This window comes from Coregonus lavaretus (genome assembly GCF_964263955.1).
Source record: "Coregonus lavaretus genome assembly, contig: HAP1_SCAFFOLD_4024, whole genome shotgun sequence".
Lineage (NCBI taxonomy): Eukaryota > Metazoa > Chordata > Actinopteri > Salmoniformes > Salmonidae > Coregonus > Coregonus lavaretus.
The window spans coordinates 368-15,253 of record NW_028164322.1 but is presented as its reverse complement, the minus strand read 5'-3'; the positions used below and the strand labels follow the sequence as shown (position 1 = coordinate 15,253).

The window sequence follows — 14,886 nt, the reverse complement described above, 5'->3', positions numbered from 1 at the left end:
GTACGTGTTTAACTATACTTGTGGGGACCAGAAGTCCCCACAAGAATAGAAACCAAACAAAAATTTCTAGGGGGTTTAGGTTTAAGGTTAGAATTAGTGTTAGGGTTAGAATTAGGTTTAGGGTTAGGAACTAGGGTTAGTTTTAGGGTTAGGGTTAGGAGCTAGGGTTAGGTTTACAGTTAGGGTTAAGGTTAGGTTTTTGGGTTAGGGTTAAGGTTAAGGTTAGGGTAAGGGTACGGGTACGGGTTAGGGTACGGGTTAGGTTTAGGTTTAGGGTTAGGGAAAATAGGATTTTGAATGGGACTGAATTGTGTGTCCCCACAAGGTTAGTTGTACAAGACTGTGTGTGTGTGTGTGTGTGTGTGTGTGTGTGTGTGTGTGTGTGTGTGTGTGTGTGTGTGTGTGTGTGTGTGTGTGTGTATGTGTGTGTGTGTCTGTGTCTGTGTGTGTGTCTGTGTGTGCTGTGACTGGTCTGCAAACTAGTTCAAAGATCTTAAATCACCAAATATATTATGTTCCACTGTAGCATTTTATTTTTCACTGAATAGGGACAGCCCATACAACAGCCCATTACGTAACTACCACACCTGCTCACAAACATTGATTGTGAAACAGGCTGATGTGGACACCCAGTCTCTGCTGTAGAATAGTCTCCACAGTGTCCAGGGGCATCCACCTCACATCGTACCCCCGAACAGAGGCCTTCGCCTGGGGGTCCACCGGTACAATCTCTCCTCCACTATGGGGGTCGTTGCGGCCCACAGCGGCATATGATGGGAAGTAGGGTCTCCGTGAGGCGGGGAGACTAGAGTTGTAGGAGGGGCAGCAGTAGGCAGACCACATGTACTCTGGCACCGCCACCCGGTTGGCCATCCAGCGCTCAGAGAGGTATGGCAGCACCCCTGTTACCACATACGCTGGCCCAATGCAGTAGTTACCCATCCGGGCCCTCACCTCAGCCTCCAGCTGAGCCCAGGGGCCAGAGTTTGAGGCTGCCCGCTGAGGAACCACGTTGGTGAGGGTGAAGGTGGCCCGGCGGTCCTCTGGGGCCTGGTGGTGCAGGCTGGGGTTGAGGTGACCCTTGGTGTAGGAGGAGCTGTTGTAGTCCTGGAGCACCGCCTGGCTCTCCACCACGTTCTGGTCCACGGAGCCATGCCGCGGGAAACTATGCATCTCTGGACTGGCACCGGAGAATGCCAACTTAGAACACAGAGAGAGGGAACACTGAGACTATAACCGACACAGAGAGAAAGATGGTTCAACCTATATGTTTATACATGTTTTCCCCCCATCTTTTTACAGTGCTTATTGCATTGTAATAACCAATTCTACCACTGGTAATTACTCTGAGCTGTTGGGTATAAGAAAATAAAAACATAAACAGAGCTTCCGAGCTTCAATTATGATCCAGTCTTTTTGTTCCTGGAAATCACTAGATAGTGGTTTAAGTTTAAAAAGAGAAACAGAAACAGAATATTTCCCAGATGAATTGCTTTGGTTGAGAGAAGTCACGCCGCTTAACCACTTTTCTAAGAACTGCTGGCTTCACACAAACCCACATCCACACCTACACACACACACGCACACCATAAATAGTATTTTTTCTTGAATTGAGTAGAATCAAATGGAATAGACCCTGAATTGAATACACAGTTACGTTACACACAGAGACATACTCCTCACCTGTGGTTCATACATCCACTTGTTCCTGGGCCGTTTGCCTCCTCCAGGGGTAAGTATGTAGGCAGAGTAGAGGGTGGCACGGCGCTGGCGCTGGTACAGGCTGGCAAAGTGGTACTGGTTCCTGTAGCGCTGGCAGATTGGCTGGTACCCCTCTCCCCCCATGCCTTTTGGGGGAGTCTCCATGTAGAAGAAACAGAGGCAAGGGGTGAAGTCACCCACCTCCCCCCAGATCAGACCTCCAAGACTGGCTAGAAGCATGAGCAGAGCCCCCCTACATGAGACAGGCATCCTCCTGCTGAGCACTGGACTGTGTGTGTTATAGAGAAAGCCTGTGTATCTCTCAGCCGAAACTAGTCACAGACTGTCGTCCAATGTAGTCTAGCTCAGTCCACTCCTGGCCAACTCAGTTCAGTTCTCTACAGAGAGCCCTACTCTTCTGTTCACTGTCTGTTGAGTCACCTGTGTAATTGATGGAGAGTGGTCTTCTATCAACCTTGCTTCCGAGGTCTTTTATACCCAGTGAGCAGAAACTCAGAGGGTGACACCTTCATCTGACTCCTCTCCTCCCCTTCTGTTTCCTTGAGATGCAACTGAACTTCCCCCTGCTGACTATAGTGTCTTCTGGGAAATATACAGCACTTCTGGGACACACATGGTCACTACCCTTTTTTTTACCATTGGAGTGACAGGTTGTCCTGATAGAGGTTCTCATTGGAACAGAAATGGAAAAAGCCTCTGCATTAAATCTACACATGTCACTGAAACTGAGCTGACTGAATGAAACTAGAGTTACTGGCACCCAAAATGTGACAGAGAGCAGGTTTCATTTGAAAACCCATAGGTATTTCCCCGTTCCCCCTCGGTGGAATAGAAAGCTGCTGACATACTACTGATGGATATAGGTTAAGGTTCAAGTATGTTTATGCGTTATCAGTTTCCCTTCTCCTTCCTCAAAAAGTATTTATTCAGAGTGCTGACTCATTTACCAGCCTCGGCTTTTCAAGGCAGTGTTCTGGTATGTTTCGAACCCTCAGGACAACACCTGGTTTAAAGCCTAGTCACAGACTCATCTGACACACTCAGGGGTGAAAGTAAGCTGGTACAGCGTACTGACAAAATAAATAATGGGGGTAAGCCGTACAGGTAAAACGTGAGCCTATTGCAATTAACACAAAATACCTCATAAAATACATTATTATTGAAAAAAAACTGTGGATGCGATTCAGGCTACAAGTGCACTGTTGGGGTTTGGGTGCTGGAATTATTTTGTGAGTGGACGAATGTGCGCAGGTAGCCTACAGCAATGCCTTTGTTAAGTGATTGTTTGACAATCAGATATTAACATGACTGGTTGTGTTTATGCCACATTTGCATCCGCGGCGCGACCATAAGGATAGGGGAAGCTTTCCCTATAGTAAATTATTGGCAAAATTATATAGCCTAATTAGCTTACACCTGTCTATACACACACAAAAACATTTACAATAGGCTACTATACCAGAAAGCATGATTTGGCCACAGAGGACAATTAGCTTCTTAACGACACAGCCAGGCATATCGCAATATTTAAAAATACAATTGCGGAAAACCCGTTTGGAAAGCAAATGGCTATTGCTGTAAAAAAAAAAAAAAAAAAAAAATATGACAATGAAAACACCCCAATCTGTATTTTAACTTAATTGAGCGAACATTAGCCTATCTTATTGGCACCAGTGGAGAACATCGGCCATATCCCCGGTGAGTGTGCACATTCACAGTCTTTAGCATTGGGTCAGTGCCACTTTAGTTTGTTTTTGGTTATGGATAACATATTGTATTTGTCAGTGTCGGCAGTGTAGGCTAACTTGTAATTTTTGTAGTATTAAAAAATATTCTGCTAACGTCTCCAATCATATAAAGTGTAGCAGAATAGCATGACATGTGTTGATAAAAGGCCAACAAGAAATGTATCTGATAGGCCTTTAGCCTAGGCCTACTCTACGCCACTACGCGCTGCATTGAACAGTCTTTTTTGCGAACAGTGATTGAGTTATATTATTATCCTAAATTATGACTATCCAATCTAATCATCACATTAGGCATAGTAAGCTATCTTACATAAGTCTGCAAATGCGAAAATGCATGGAATGCTTTATTATAAAGGTGCATGTTTATGGTGAAAATGAGCTTCCCAAAACTTGAAACCCACGCGCCGCCTATGCTAAAAGGTATTGCATGTTAAAAGTGATATGACAAATCTTTACCTGGCCTAGGCTACTAGGACCACGGAGATCATATATTAAATTAATAGGGATACTATATGTAATTATATGATTACACCCCTAGGCTATAAAAAAAAAAACATGTGTGCGCGCACTTGGGTGTCCCATACCCGTAAGAAATGAAATCTACTTTCACCGATGGACACACTTACATACATTACAGTTACACTACATTTAGGCAACTCCTATAGCCCAGAGGCTCCATTTCAACTATCCAGTCCTTTTTAGATGTATGAACGCTTGAGGGATTTATAGAAGTAGGAGCTAGGAGCCTAAAGGAAACTGGGCCAGAGAGATACCTGGTTCACTACGCGGCTGCCCGCGGGATCTGTGGACTTGTAGAAGCATGTCTTCACCCTCTTCCGTGAAAACAGAGGAACTCAGACGCTGTCAGTTCATACATACCACGCCCTCTCAAATACGGAAGAGTGAACTTTCCACTGAGCGCAGCCCCCTGTCCCTTCAGTGAGCAGACGGCTCGGAATGGCTACTGACGCCAGCTCGCTTGAGGAGCTACATAGCTCCTCAAGGAGCTGCACACCTGTCCCGTATGCCTCGAGCTCTTCCGTGAGCCGGTGATTCTCGAGTGCGGACACCACTTATGTCGTGTGTGCATTACGCAGTGCTGGGAGAGCAAGTACGACGAGCACCAAACCTGCCCGCAGTTCCGGAAGACATGCCCTCAGAAGTTGCGTCCCAACTCGCTTCTGTGTAACGTTGTGGACACCGTGAGGAGAGCCCGATCCATGGATGGGAAACCCGGGGACCCGGAGCGCGCGCAGGAGGATACAGAAGAACGACGAAGGGGGCCAGTATGCCCAGCTCCGGTTTCAGTTTCACCGGTTCTTCACAGCGCCACGAGCCAGACCTGTGCGAGAAGCACGAGGAGAAGCTGAAGCTATACTGTGAGGATGATCAGCTCGCGATCTGCCTGGTGTGCGGGATGTCCCGAGGCCACAAGACGCACAACGTCATCCCCATCAACGAGGCGTTCGAGAACTACAAGGTAACACTTTGGACAATATTTTGTATTTATGTGTCTACCTATATAGGTGTTTTGCTATAGAAATACATATGGGTTAATAATATCACTGTCACAGGGACCTGGTGCATTGGAATGTGTCCATAGCCCTGGAGGACAGCTCCAGACAGGACAGGCTTCTCTCCATCAGGTCCAGACTCCTGAGTGGCGCAGTGGTCTAAGGCACTGCATCGCAGTGCTAACTGTGCCACTAGAGATCCTGGTTCGAATCCAGGCTCTGTCGCAGCCGGCCGCGACCGGGAGACTCATGGGTGGCGCACAATTGGCCCAGCGTCATCCAGGGTAGGGGAGGGAATGGCCGGCAGGGATGTAGCTCAGTTGATAGAGCATGGCGTTTGCAACGCCAGGGTTGTGGGTTCAATTCCCACGGGGGGCCAGTATAAAAAAATATATATATGTATTCACTAACTGTAAGTCGCTCTGGATAAGAGCGTCTGCTAAATGACTAAAATGTAAATGTCCAGACCAACAACAAGATCATGCTCATCAAGGTATACTGACTGCGTGTGTGTGCGTCAGCGAGAGGCTTCTGGTTTGCATTGCCCGTCATCCCTTAGTCTGAACCAGAATTTCTGTTGGCCATGCAACATTCTCCTGCGTTGTCTCACCCAAGCACATGCAAATGAGTTTAATTATAAAGGCTTTGTCAATACAATTATGTTGTCAGGTGTCACATCAAATATTGGACTGTTGGGAATGTCTAATGCACAGTGGCACTCTGAGATTATTATACAGATTATGGGATTAGTGTTTACCCATTCTTCCTCTCAGAGACATTGCAGACACACACACACACATAAACACACACACACATTCTCACACACCTAATGTAAGCACACACCACGAGAATGAGGTAAAATACCGGCCTTAGTTAGCACTAAGCAGGGATAAGGTCAATGCTAGAATTTAGGATGGGCCCGGGACTCTCCCTCTCCCAAGGTAAAGTCAATAAAAGATGTGCTGGTTATACAGTGTACATGTGTTTGAGGCAGATACAGAATGAGCAGGATGTCAGGGAGTCCTACCTTTAAGATGAGCACAGCACAGTCATGTGGGCCCCATTAAGGAGGAATGCCCTGCGTGTCTATGTGTCTGCTTGTTTGTCACACGCTGACAAACTTACTGTCTGCCAATCACTTGATCTTTCACTGCCCTCTGTCTCTCTGTCTCTCTGTGGGGCACAGGAAATGAGTAAGGATGTGTGTCAACAATCTAGCCATTAAATGTTTGTGTGTGTGCGTGCGTGTGTGTGTGTGTGTGTGTGTGCGTGCGTGTGCGTGCGTGCGTGTGTGTGTGCGTGCGTGCGTGTGCGTGCGTGTGTGTGTATGTAGCGGAGGTGGTTAGGTGTTCCTGTGAGGTGACCTTTTCTTTTGACTCTTTTCAGTAAACTGACTGAGATTTTAACGGAACACTGCATTTCTCTCCTCCTTACATTATCATTGATTGAAATGTTGCCATGTGTGTCTGTTTTGTGTTTCGTGATGTCTTTGTTTTTTTATTGTTCTATAATCACTGCTGTCTCCGCCTCTGGAAAGCCCGTCATTGTAAATAGGAATTGGTTCTTAATGGACTCGTATCATTAAAGGTTAAATAAAATAAAAACTTGTTTTAGCTCTATCACCATGACTAAAGCTCAGTGGGCTAACAACGTCTCTTAGATGTATTCCATACCCAGTCGGTAACACTGATATTTTTCTCTGTCCCTCCCCACATCAGGAGCGAGCTGGGGACATAGAGGAGCAGGTGAGTGCAGAGTTTGGACGTCTGAGGGAGTTCCTTCTCCAGGAGGAGAGAGTGAAGGAGCGAGTGCGGAGGGAGAAGGAAGAGAGGCTCAACCAATTGGAGGAGGCCCTCAAACACACCACAGAGCAAATCAGCCAATTAGAGCAAACCGCCGAACAGCTCCACATCAAACTCCAAGAGGAGGAGTACCCGGCACAACTCAGGGTGAGAGGAGAGAGAGGAGGAGGAAAGGAGAGGCGAGAGAGGAGGAGGAGAGGAGAGGAGGAGGAAAGGAGAGGCGAGAGAGGAGGAGGAGAGAGAGGAGGAGGAAAGGAGAGGAGGAGGAAAGGAGAGGCGAGAGAGGAGGAGGAGAGGAGAGGCGAGAGAGGAGGAGGAGAGGAGAGAGAGGAGGAGGAGAGGAGAGGAGGAGGAAAGGAGAGGCGAGAGAGGAGGAGGAGAGGAGAGGAGGAGGAGAGGAGAGGCGAGAGAGGAGGAGGAGAGAGAGGAGGAGGAGAGAGAGGAGGAGGAGAGGAGGAGGAGGAGGAGGAGAGGAGAGGAGGAGGAAAGGAGAGGCGAGAGAGGAGGAGGAGAGGAGGAGGAGAGGAGAGGCGAGAGAGGAGGAGGAGAGAGAGGAGGAGGAAAGGAGAGGCGAGAGAGGAGGAGGAGAGAGAGGAGGAGGAAAGGAGAGGCGAGAGAGGAGGAGGAGGAAAGGAGAGGCGAGAGAGGAGGAGGAGAGGAGAGAGAGGAGGAAGAGAGGAGAGAGGGACTGTAATGGAGAGAGAAGATAGGGAGGAAATCTGGATTTTAGAGGATGGAGGGAAAGGGGTTAAGGGTGGTGGTGGAAAAGGGAGTGTGTGTCTGTTTTGTGTTTCGTGATGTCTTTGTTTTTTTATTGTTCTATAATCACTGCTGTCTCCGCCTCTGGAAAGCCCGTCATTGTAAATAGGAATTGGTTCTTAATGGACTCGTATCATTAAAGGTTAAATAAAATAAAAACTTGTTTTAGCTCTATCACCATGACTAAAGCTCAGTGGGCTAACAACGTCTCTTAGATGTATTCCATACCCAGTCGGTAACACTGATATTTTTCTCTGTCCCTCCCCACATCAGGAGCGAGCTGGGGACATAGAGGAGCAGGTGAGTGCAGAGTTTGGACGTCTGAGGGAGTTCCTTCTCCAGGAGGAGGAGAGAGTGAAGGAGCGAGTGCGGAGGGAGAAGGAAGAGAGGCTCAACCAATTGGAGGAGGCCCTCAAACACACCACAGAGTAAATCAGCCAATTAGAGCAAACCACCGAACAGCTCCACATCAAACTCCAAGAGGAGGAGTACCCGGCACAACTCAGGGTGAGAGGAGAGAGAGGAGGAGGAAAGGAGAGGCGAGAGAGGAGGAGGAGAGGAGAGGAGGAGGAAAGGAGAGGCGAGAGAGGAGGAGGAGAGAGAGGAGGAGGAAAGGAGAGGAGGAGGAAAGGAGAGGCGAGAGAGGAGGAGGAGAGGAGAGGCGAGAGAGGAGGAGGAGAGGAGAGAGAGGAGGAGGAGAGGAGAGGAGGAGGAAAGGAGAGGCGAGAGAGGAGGAGGAGAGGAGAGGAGAGGAGGAGGAGAGGAGAGGCGAGAGAGGAGGAGGAGAGAGAGGAGGAGGAGAGAGAGGAGAGAGAGGAGGAGGAGAGGAGAGGAGGAGGAGGAGGAGAGGAGAGGAGGAGGAAAGGAGAGGCGAGAGAGGAGGAGGAGAGGAGAGGAGAGGTGAGAGAGGAGGAGGAGAGAGAGGAGGAGGAAAGGAGAGGCGAGAGAGGAGGAGGAGAGAGAGGAGGAGGAAAGGAGAGGCGAGAGAGGAGGAGGAGGAAAGGAGAGGCGAGAGAGGAGGAGGAGAGGAGAGAGAGGAGGAAGAGAGGAGAGAGGGACTGTAATGGAGAGAGAAGATAGGGAGGAAATCTGGATTTTAGAGGATGGAGGGAAAGGGGTTAAGGGTGGTGGTGGAAAAGGGAAAGAGGAGGGTAGAAGGTTTCTGAGTTGGAGAAGAAGAGTGTGGCTCAGCATGGCCTCATATCTCTGTTGTTATTTCTTTCAGGGAATCAAAGATTTTATTGGAGGGTAAGTCATCAAATCCATGGCTGTTATTTGATGCTACGGTTCATAGAGCTCTGCAACATCCACATGACTCCACATGATTGAATGAACACAGTGTTTAATTCATCTTTATTTGTTCTATAAGGGTACTTTGTAAATTAGATAAAGACTCAGAAACAGGCCTTTCTAGGTAAATGAAACTCTCTGTCTCTCTCTATCTCTCTCTCTCTCTCCGTCTCTCAGAACGTTTGACCAACCACGAGGAGAGCCTGCTACACCCCCCTCACCCCTCCAGGAGGGTAGGGGTGTACCTGGACTACGGGAGGGGTGTTGTGGTGTTTTACGACGCAGGGGATATGAGTCACCTGTTCACATTCTCAGACGCCACGTTCACAGAGCCTGTGTTCTCCTACTTCAACCCCTGGCCAATCATCAACGGGAGAAACTGTGAGCCTCTTGTTATTGTTAGCCTGGACCCGGAGGTATGAGAGAACTGTTAACAACTGTTACGAACTGTTAACAACTGTTATGAACTGTCAGAGAACTGTAAGAGAACTGTTAACAACTGTTATGAACTGTTAACAACTGTTATGAACTGTCAGAGAACTGTAAGAGAACTGTTAACAACTGTCAGAGAACTGTTAACAAATGTCAGAGAACTGTTAACAACTGTCAGAGAACTGTTAACAACTGTCAGAGAACTGTTAACAACTGTCAGAGAACTGTTAACAAATGTCAGAGAACACTGAGAACCAAATACAAGAAAGTAGAAGTTTAGAGAAGCTGTGAGAGAAACAGCATCATACTCACCAATGTACTAACACTATACCATTGTTCACTGTTTTGTCATTTATTAACATTTGCTGTAAATATGTTACCATGGAGAATGTTTTGTGTTTGAAGAGAGCACATGCCAGAGCAATATAAAGTAAGCCACATGGAAAAACTCATTGAAAGGTACCTTAAACATGACATTCTTATCCTTACAAATGGACATGGCCAACAATAAAATGACAATTTCATAGTATTATTGGATTATTGGACACCGTCTTCAACGCCTAGCGCTCCGTACAATCACTGCTGACACGCACAACAGGGTTAAATCATCCTCTGAGTTCCATCAGTACATTCAATCGTCTATCAATGTATTATATTTCAATCAATATTCGTATTCTTTCTGGCCAACACACAAAATACATACCCAGGGAGGCGTGCCATGGGAGGGGAACAGGTACCAGTGGTTACGGGCAACCTTGCCATGAACATACTCACAATCCATTGTCATCGCTTTGGTCTAGGCTACGGTCAACACACACGTCCTCCCAAGGCACGCCAACCTGCACATAGTAAGAGGATCCCCTGGACGAATGAAACAGACAAGCATGTATACCTTGGGCCACGCCCTTAATTGGTGATTAGACACCTGGCGCTGACAGAAGCTGCGTTCAACATTTCAACATGTTACATATTGGCTGTGGTAATAAATTATTTTTGGTAGAACTAACAGGTCAGAAAGGGGTTCAGATTAGAGCAGAGGGTCAAGGTGGTGCTGAGTACTGAGAGCACCACAGGACCATGTGTCTTAAGTTCATGTGTGTCTGTGTGTGAGAGTGTGCTGTGTGTAAGCGGGAACAGGTGTGTGTATGCGCAGGAAGTGTGTGTTGTGTGTAGGATTATCACCCAGACATTGTTTCAGCCTTCTAACTCTGACACTTTAAACTTGATAAGCGAGGAGCTACCAGCCTATACCACAATACAATATGAAAAAAGAAGAGAGCTGTTAAATACTAAACCCTTCTATATTTGGTGCTGGACATGTATACGCTTGTGGTATGTGGTATTACAAGTCTATTGCAACATAACACCACAGGCTGTTGTATCCTCAGATGGGCACACAACTATTCTTAAGTTGACTTAACATGGACCAAAGTCAATTGTTTTTACTTAAGTTCATGTTAAGTCTACTTATCTCAAGTCTGAATCGGACCCATAGTAAGTTCATCATCTATCCCTTCTTTAGCAAACAAATTAATGATGAAGGTTATTCTAGTTCCTCTGCTTATCTTATCTGTAAATAGATATCATTACTCCAAGGCTAATCTACATCCAGTAACACAAGCCTTCCGTTTTACATTACTGTTTATCCATCCACTCACTCCCTCCCTCCCTCCCTCCCTCCCTCCCTCCCTCCCTCCCTCCCTCCCTCCCTCCCTCCCTCCCTCCCTCCCTCCCTCCCTCCCTCCCTCCCTCCCTCCCTCCCTCTCTGTACAAGGAGAAATAACTGGTCATAGGCTTACAGGTAGATCTCTGTGATCAAGGAGATGACTTTGTTTTATGATTGGAATAGTAAACAACCCTGGGTTTAATTTCAGATACATTTCCCAGTGTTTCAAAAACATAATTCAGCGCCTCACACCACTACACCTGGGTCCCCTCAACCAGAGAGGCTCAAATCACCTCGCCTCTGTCTCTGGATACTCCTCCTGTCTAGGTCCTACAACCCTCCAGAATTAAGATCATGGTGGTTTTCATTAGAAACCAATTGCCGCAGTCCAATCGAAATTAGATCGCGCATATAGAAATACATATATTTATGAAGACATATTGTGCCGAATGAGAGACGAAGGGCTCCTTGTTCCCACGTCCAATGCCAGCGCAAAATCTAATATTTTTAAACATAGAACAGAAAGGCCTGTAATAGCAGGAGTTGAAACGGGAGAACCCAATGCCCATTTTATTCAAAGCTGGATTCGGTATTGGGTGATCATCCGTTCATTCTGGACAGTGCTGTGGCAATATTGAGAGAAAGCTGCTGAGCGCTTTATCAACTTTTTTGGTCATGTGAACAGTCTAATTCAGTTGCTATATCAAATAATACAGTGCTATAATACAGTGGCTTGCCTATGGACATTTTATAAAAGTCCCCTCTGGCTAGATGTAAAGGTATGGGTGGAAACAGCAATTAAGCCTACACATTATACCTTGCCAAACGCTCTTCTGCTGCGACTCCTTCATAGTCTGTCCCATGCATCCCCAATACATTTGTAGTTCAGTTTAAATTCTGCAATGGTAGTATATCAGTCGATCAACTCTCGATGAGTGAAAGAGACCCCGTTACTGAATGATCAATGATTTGGAGGAAACCCACCCACGGCCGCGGTCGATCTCCCAACATGTCGCTTTTTTGTCCCTTTCGTACTGTTATGGCCTATACTAAATAAGAATCGGACACCTGCAATACAATGCAATCCTTTTCGATTTTATTATATTATATTCTGTGAATCTTTTAGAATTTTCCAGACAAATTGCTAGCAATAAAGTGCAGAATATGTCCAAACTGATGCGTAAAGGCGCACTGTCCATGCAGTCCTTCCTACAATATGAAGGACTCTTTAGGTTACTTTTTGATTGACACTTTATTCCTTTATAAAGCCATTGTATTTGCTTTATATGCGTGCTCATTTGCACTTTTGATCCATTGCTGCTTTTATCTGTTTTCATAATTTGACCAGGCGTCTGGCTATAGGTGTAGTCGTTTTTAGAAATACAAACTTTTTGTATGCTAATTATTCTAGGCCTACAAAGCTGTTTTAGTGTTTTTAAAACATTAGGATATATGAAATAATATTTATTTGTATGGCTGTGGACAGTTCGAAGATATGGGGACAGTAGCCTACACCCAGTTTTAAATCGTTGGATAACAAATATAGGCTGTAATGATCAGTGTAAAATGATTGACTATAAAAGTGTGCTGTTTTCAGACAATTTATACAGTTGGTGTCATAAGGGAGGTCCAAGGCAGGTTGGATTAATTTGCATACAGGGAGGGTCCAGGGAATCTGGTCACAATATGGAAGCAGTGGGCAGATAAGAGACATATTTTATTACCATGTGTAGACACAACAAATCTTGATCAGATAGTGATCAGATCATCTTGATCGGAGGATGACAACCAAATGTTAATCCAAGGTGTAAACACGGCTTCTGCCTCTCCCTTATCCACCTGTCTAATTCTCATTATCTTTCCTTCAGGCCCTCCTGAGTTATCCCTTTGTAAAATACACCACTCTATTTTTGACCTCCAGTGCAACTCTGGATGTTTTTATCGCAATTGAAACTCTTTTCTCCGGTCTGGGTTTGTGCTCTCCAATCAATAACTAATGACCAGACAGATAGGGGGAGGGGGAGATAGGCTTAATGTGATTAATGGAAACCTCATTAGGAACTGGAGAAACGTTTGTTACCATGCGCTTATCCTTCAGGTTGAATGCTATCAACTTCTCTTTCAGCCGGAAAGAGGTTAAGAGCTGGCTAAGAAGGGAGGGGTGAATAGAGGAGGAAAGAGGAGGGGTCAGAGGTCAAGAAAACAGTGGGGCGAATAGTATAGAATACTTTATAATCTGTTAGGAAATGTTTCATGTGTCATTACAAGCATACAGATATGGCAGACATAAAGACATAACATAAGATACAGACAGAGTTCAGCACAATGTACACATAATAATAGATGTAGGTAGTAGTACAAACCACAGGAGGCTGCCGAGGGGAGGACGGCTCATAATAATGGCTGGAATGGAGTAAATGGAATGAGATCAAACACATAGAAATCATGTGTTTGATGAGTTCGATTACCATTCCATTCATTCCGTTCCAGCCATTACTATGAGCCCATCCTCCCCAATTAAGGTGGCACCAACCTCTTGTGGTACAAACAGTATGTGGCTAGGTTATATTGATAGTCCTTGTTTATTGAACTGAAACTGATTGGAAATAGGCCGAAGTGATGGAGAGCGATGCTCATCATTTATCCCTGAACTATTTGTGCTCCTTCATGATCCTATAGACTAAGGGCTAAGTACCGTTGTGGGATGAGAAGGAAGGGCAGAGGTAGTTATTACTTATTTATTGAAAGCAGATGCTTTTAGTGGAATTAAATATCGGTGGAGCTGTCATACATGTCTGTGTAAGGATGAGTTTAAAGTTATGCTCTAAGGCAAGCTGTGATTGTGCATGTCTGTGTGTGGGGTCAGTGCACGGCACACGTGTGTGTGTGTTTGCACCCGCAACTGTGTGTGTGTGTGTTTAGTCATGCCTACGTGATAGTCCTGTGTAGCTCAGTTGGTAGAGCATGGCGTTTGCAACGCCAGGGTTGTGGGTTCGATTCCCACGGGGGGCCAGTATGAAAATGTATGCACTCACTAACTGTAAGTCGCTCTGGATAAGAGCGTCTGCTAAATGAATAAAATGTAATAGTATTTATCCATGCATGCGTGTTTGATGGTGATGACACGTCATGTTTTTAACTCCTATGCAACAAAACAGCTTTGAATCTGTACTCATGCCCCCTCCCTCATCCTCCCATCCTCCTTCCTCCTCCTCCCATCCTCCTCCCTTTTCCCCCTCCTCTTCCCTCTTCCTCCTATCCTCCTCCTCCTCCCATCCTCCTCCCTCCTCTTCCCTCCTCCTCCCTCCCCCTCCCCCCTCTTCCCTCTTCCCTCCTCCTCCCATCCTCCTCCCTCCTCCTCCCATCCTCCTCCCTCCTCCTCCCTCTTCCTCCATCCTCCTCTCTCCTCCATCTTCCTCGCTCCTCCTCCCTCTTCCTCCCATCCTCCTCCCTCCTCTTCCCTCCTCCTCCATCCTCCTCCCTCCTCTTCCCTCCTCTTCCCTCCTCCTCCCTCCCCCTCCCTCCTCTTCCCTCTTTCCTCCTCCTCCCACCTCCTCCCTCCTCCTCCTCCTCCTCCCATCCTCCTCCCTCTTCCTCCCATCCTCCTCTCTCCTCCATCCTCCTCCCTCCTCCTCCCTCTTCCTCCCATCCTCCTCCCTCCTCCTCCCTCTTCCTCCATCCTCCTCTCTCCTCCATCCTCCTCCCTCCTCCTCCCTCTTCCTCACATCCTCCTCCCTCCCTCTTCCCTCCTCCTCCCTCCTCCTCCGTCCTCCCCTCCTCCTCCCATCCTCCTCCCTCCTCCTCCCTCTTCCTCCCATCCTCCTCTCTCCTCCTCCATCCTCCTCCCTCCTCCTCCCATCCTCCTCCCTTAGCAAATGAAAGGCTGACCTGAACACCTCACTGAGAATCCAATTAGTGTTCCAACAAAGGCCAGGAATATGAGGGGGGCCAGA

The 14,886-nt window shown here is 46.8% G+C and overlaps 1 protein-coding gene and 1 pseudogene across 2 annotated transcripts; one reads left to right on the top strand and one right to left on the bottom strand.

Moving 5' to 3' along the window:
* Nucleotides 1-517: 517 nt before the first annotated feature.
* On the bottom strand, nt 518-2,153 carry LOC311117184 (endonuclease domain-containing 1 protein-like). The gene is made up of 2 exons (XM_084192160.1): nt 1,684-2,153; nt 518-1,200 (listed from the first exon to the last, which is right to left on the bottom strand). Exons 1-2 carry the CDS (start codon nt 1,969-1,971, stop codon nt 592-594), a joined length of 897 nt encoding a protein of 298 aa, XP_084048286.1. The 5' UTR covers nt 1,972-2,153; the 3' UTR covers nt 518-591.
* Nucleotides 2,154-4,427: 2,274 nt separating this feature from the next.
* On the top strand, nt 4,428-9,731 carry LOC311117183 (E3 ubiquitin-protein ligase TRIM17-like; annotated as a pseudogene). The gene is made up of 6 exons (XR_014615548.1): nt 4,428-4,950; nt 6,703-6,933; nt 7,819-7,973; nt 8,008-8,052; nt 8,771-8,793; nt 9,013-9,731. The product of XR_014615548.1 is annotated as an E3 ubiquitin-protein ligase TRIM17-like (transcript).
* The last annotated feature ends 5,155 nt before the right edge of the window (nt 9,732-14,886 follow it).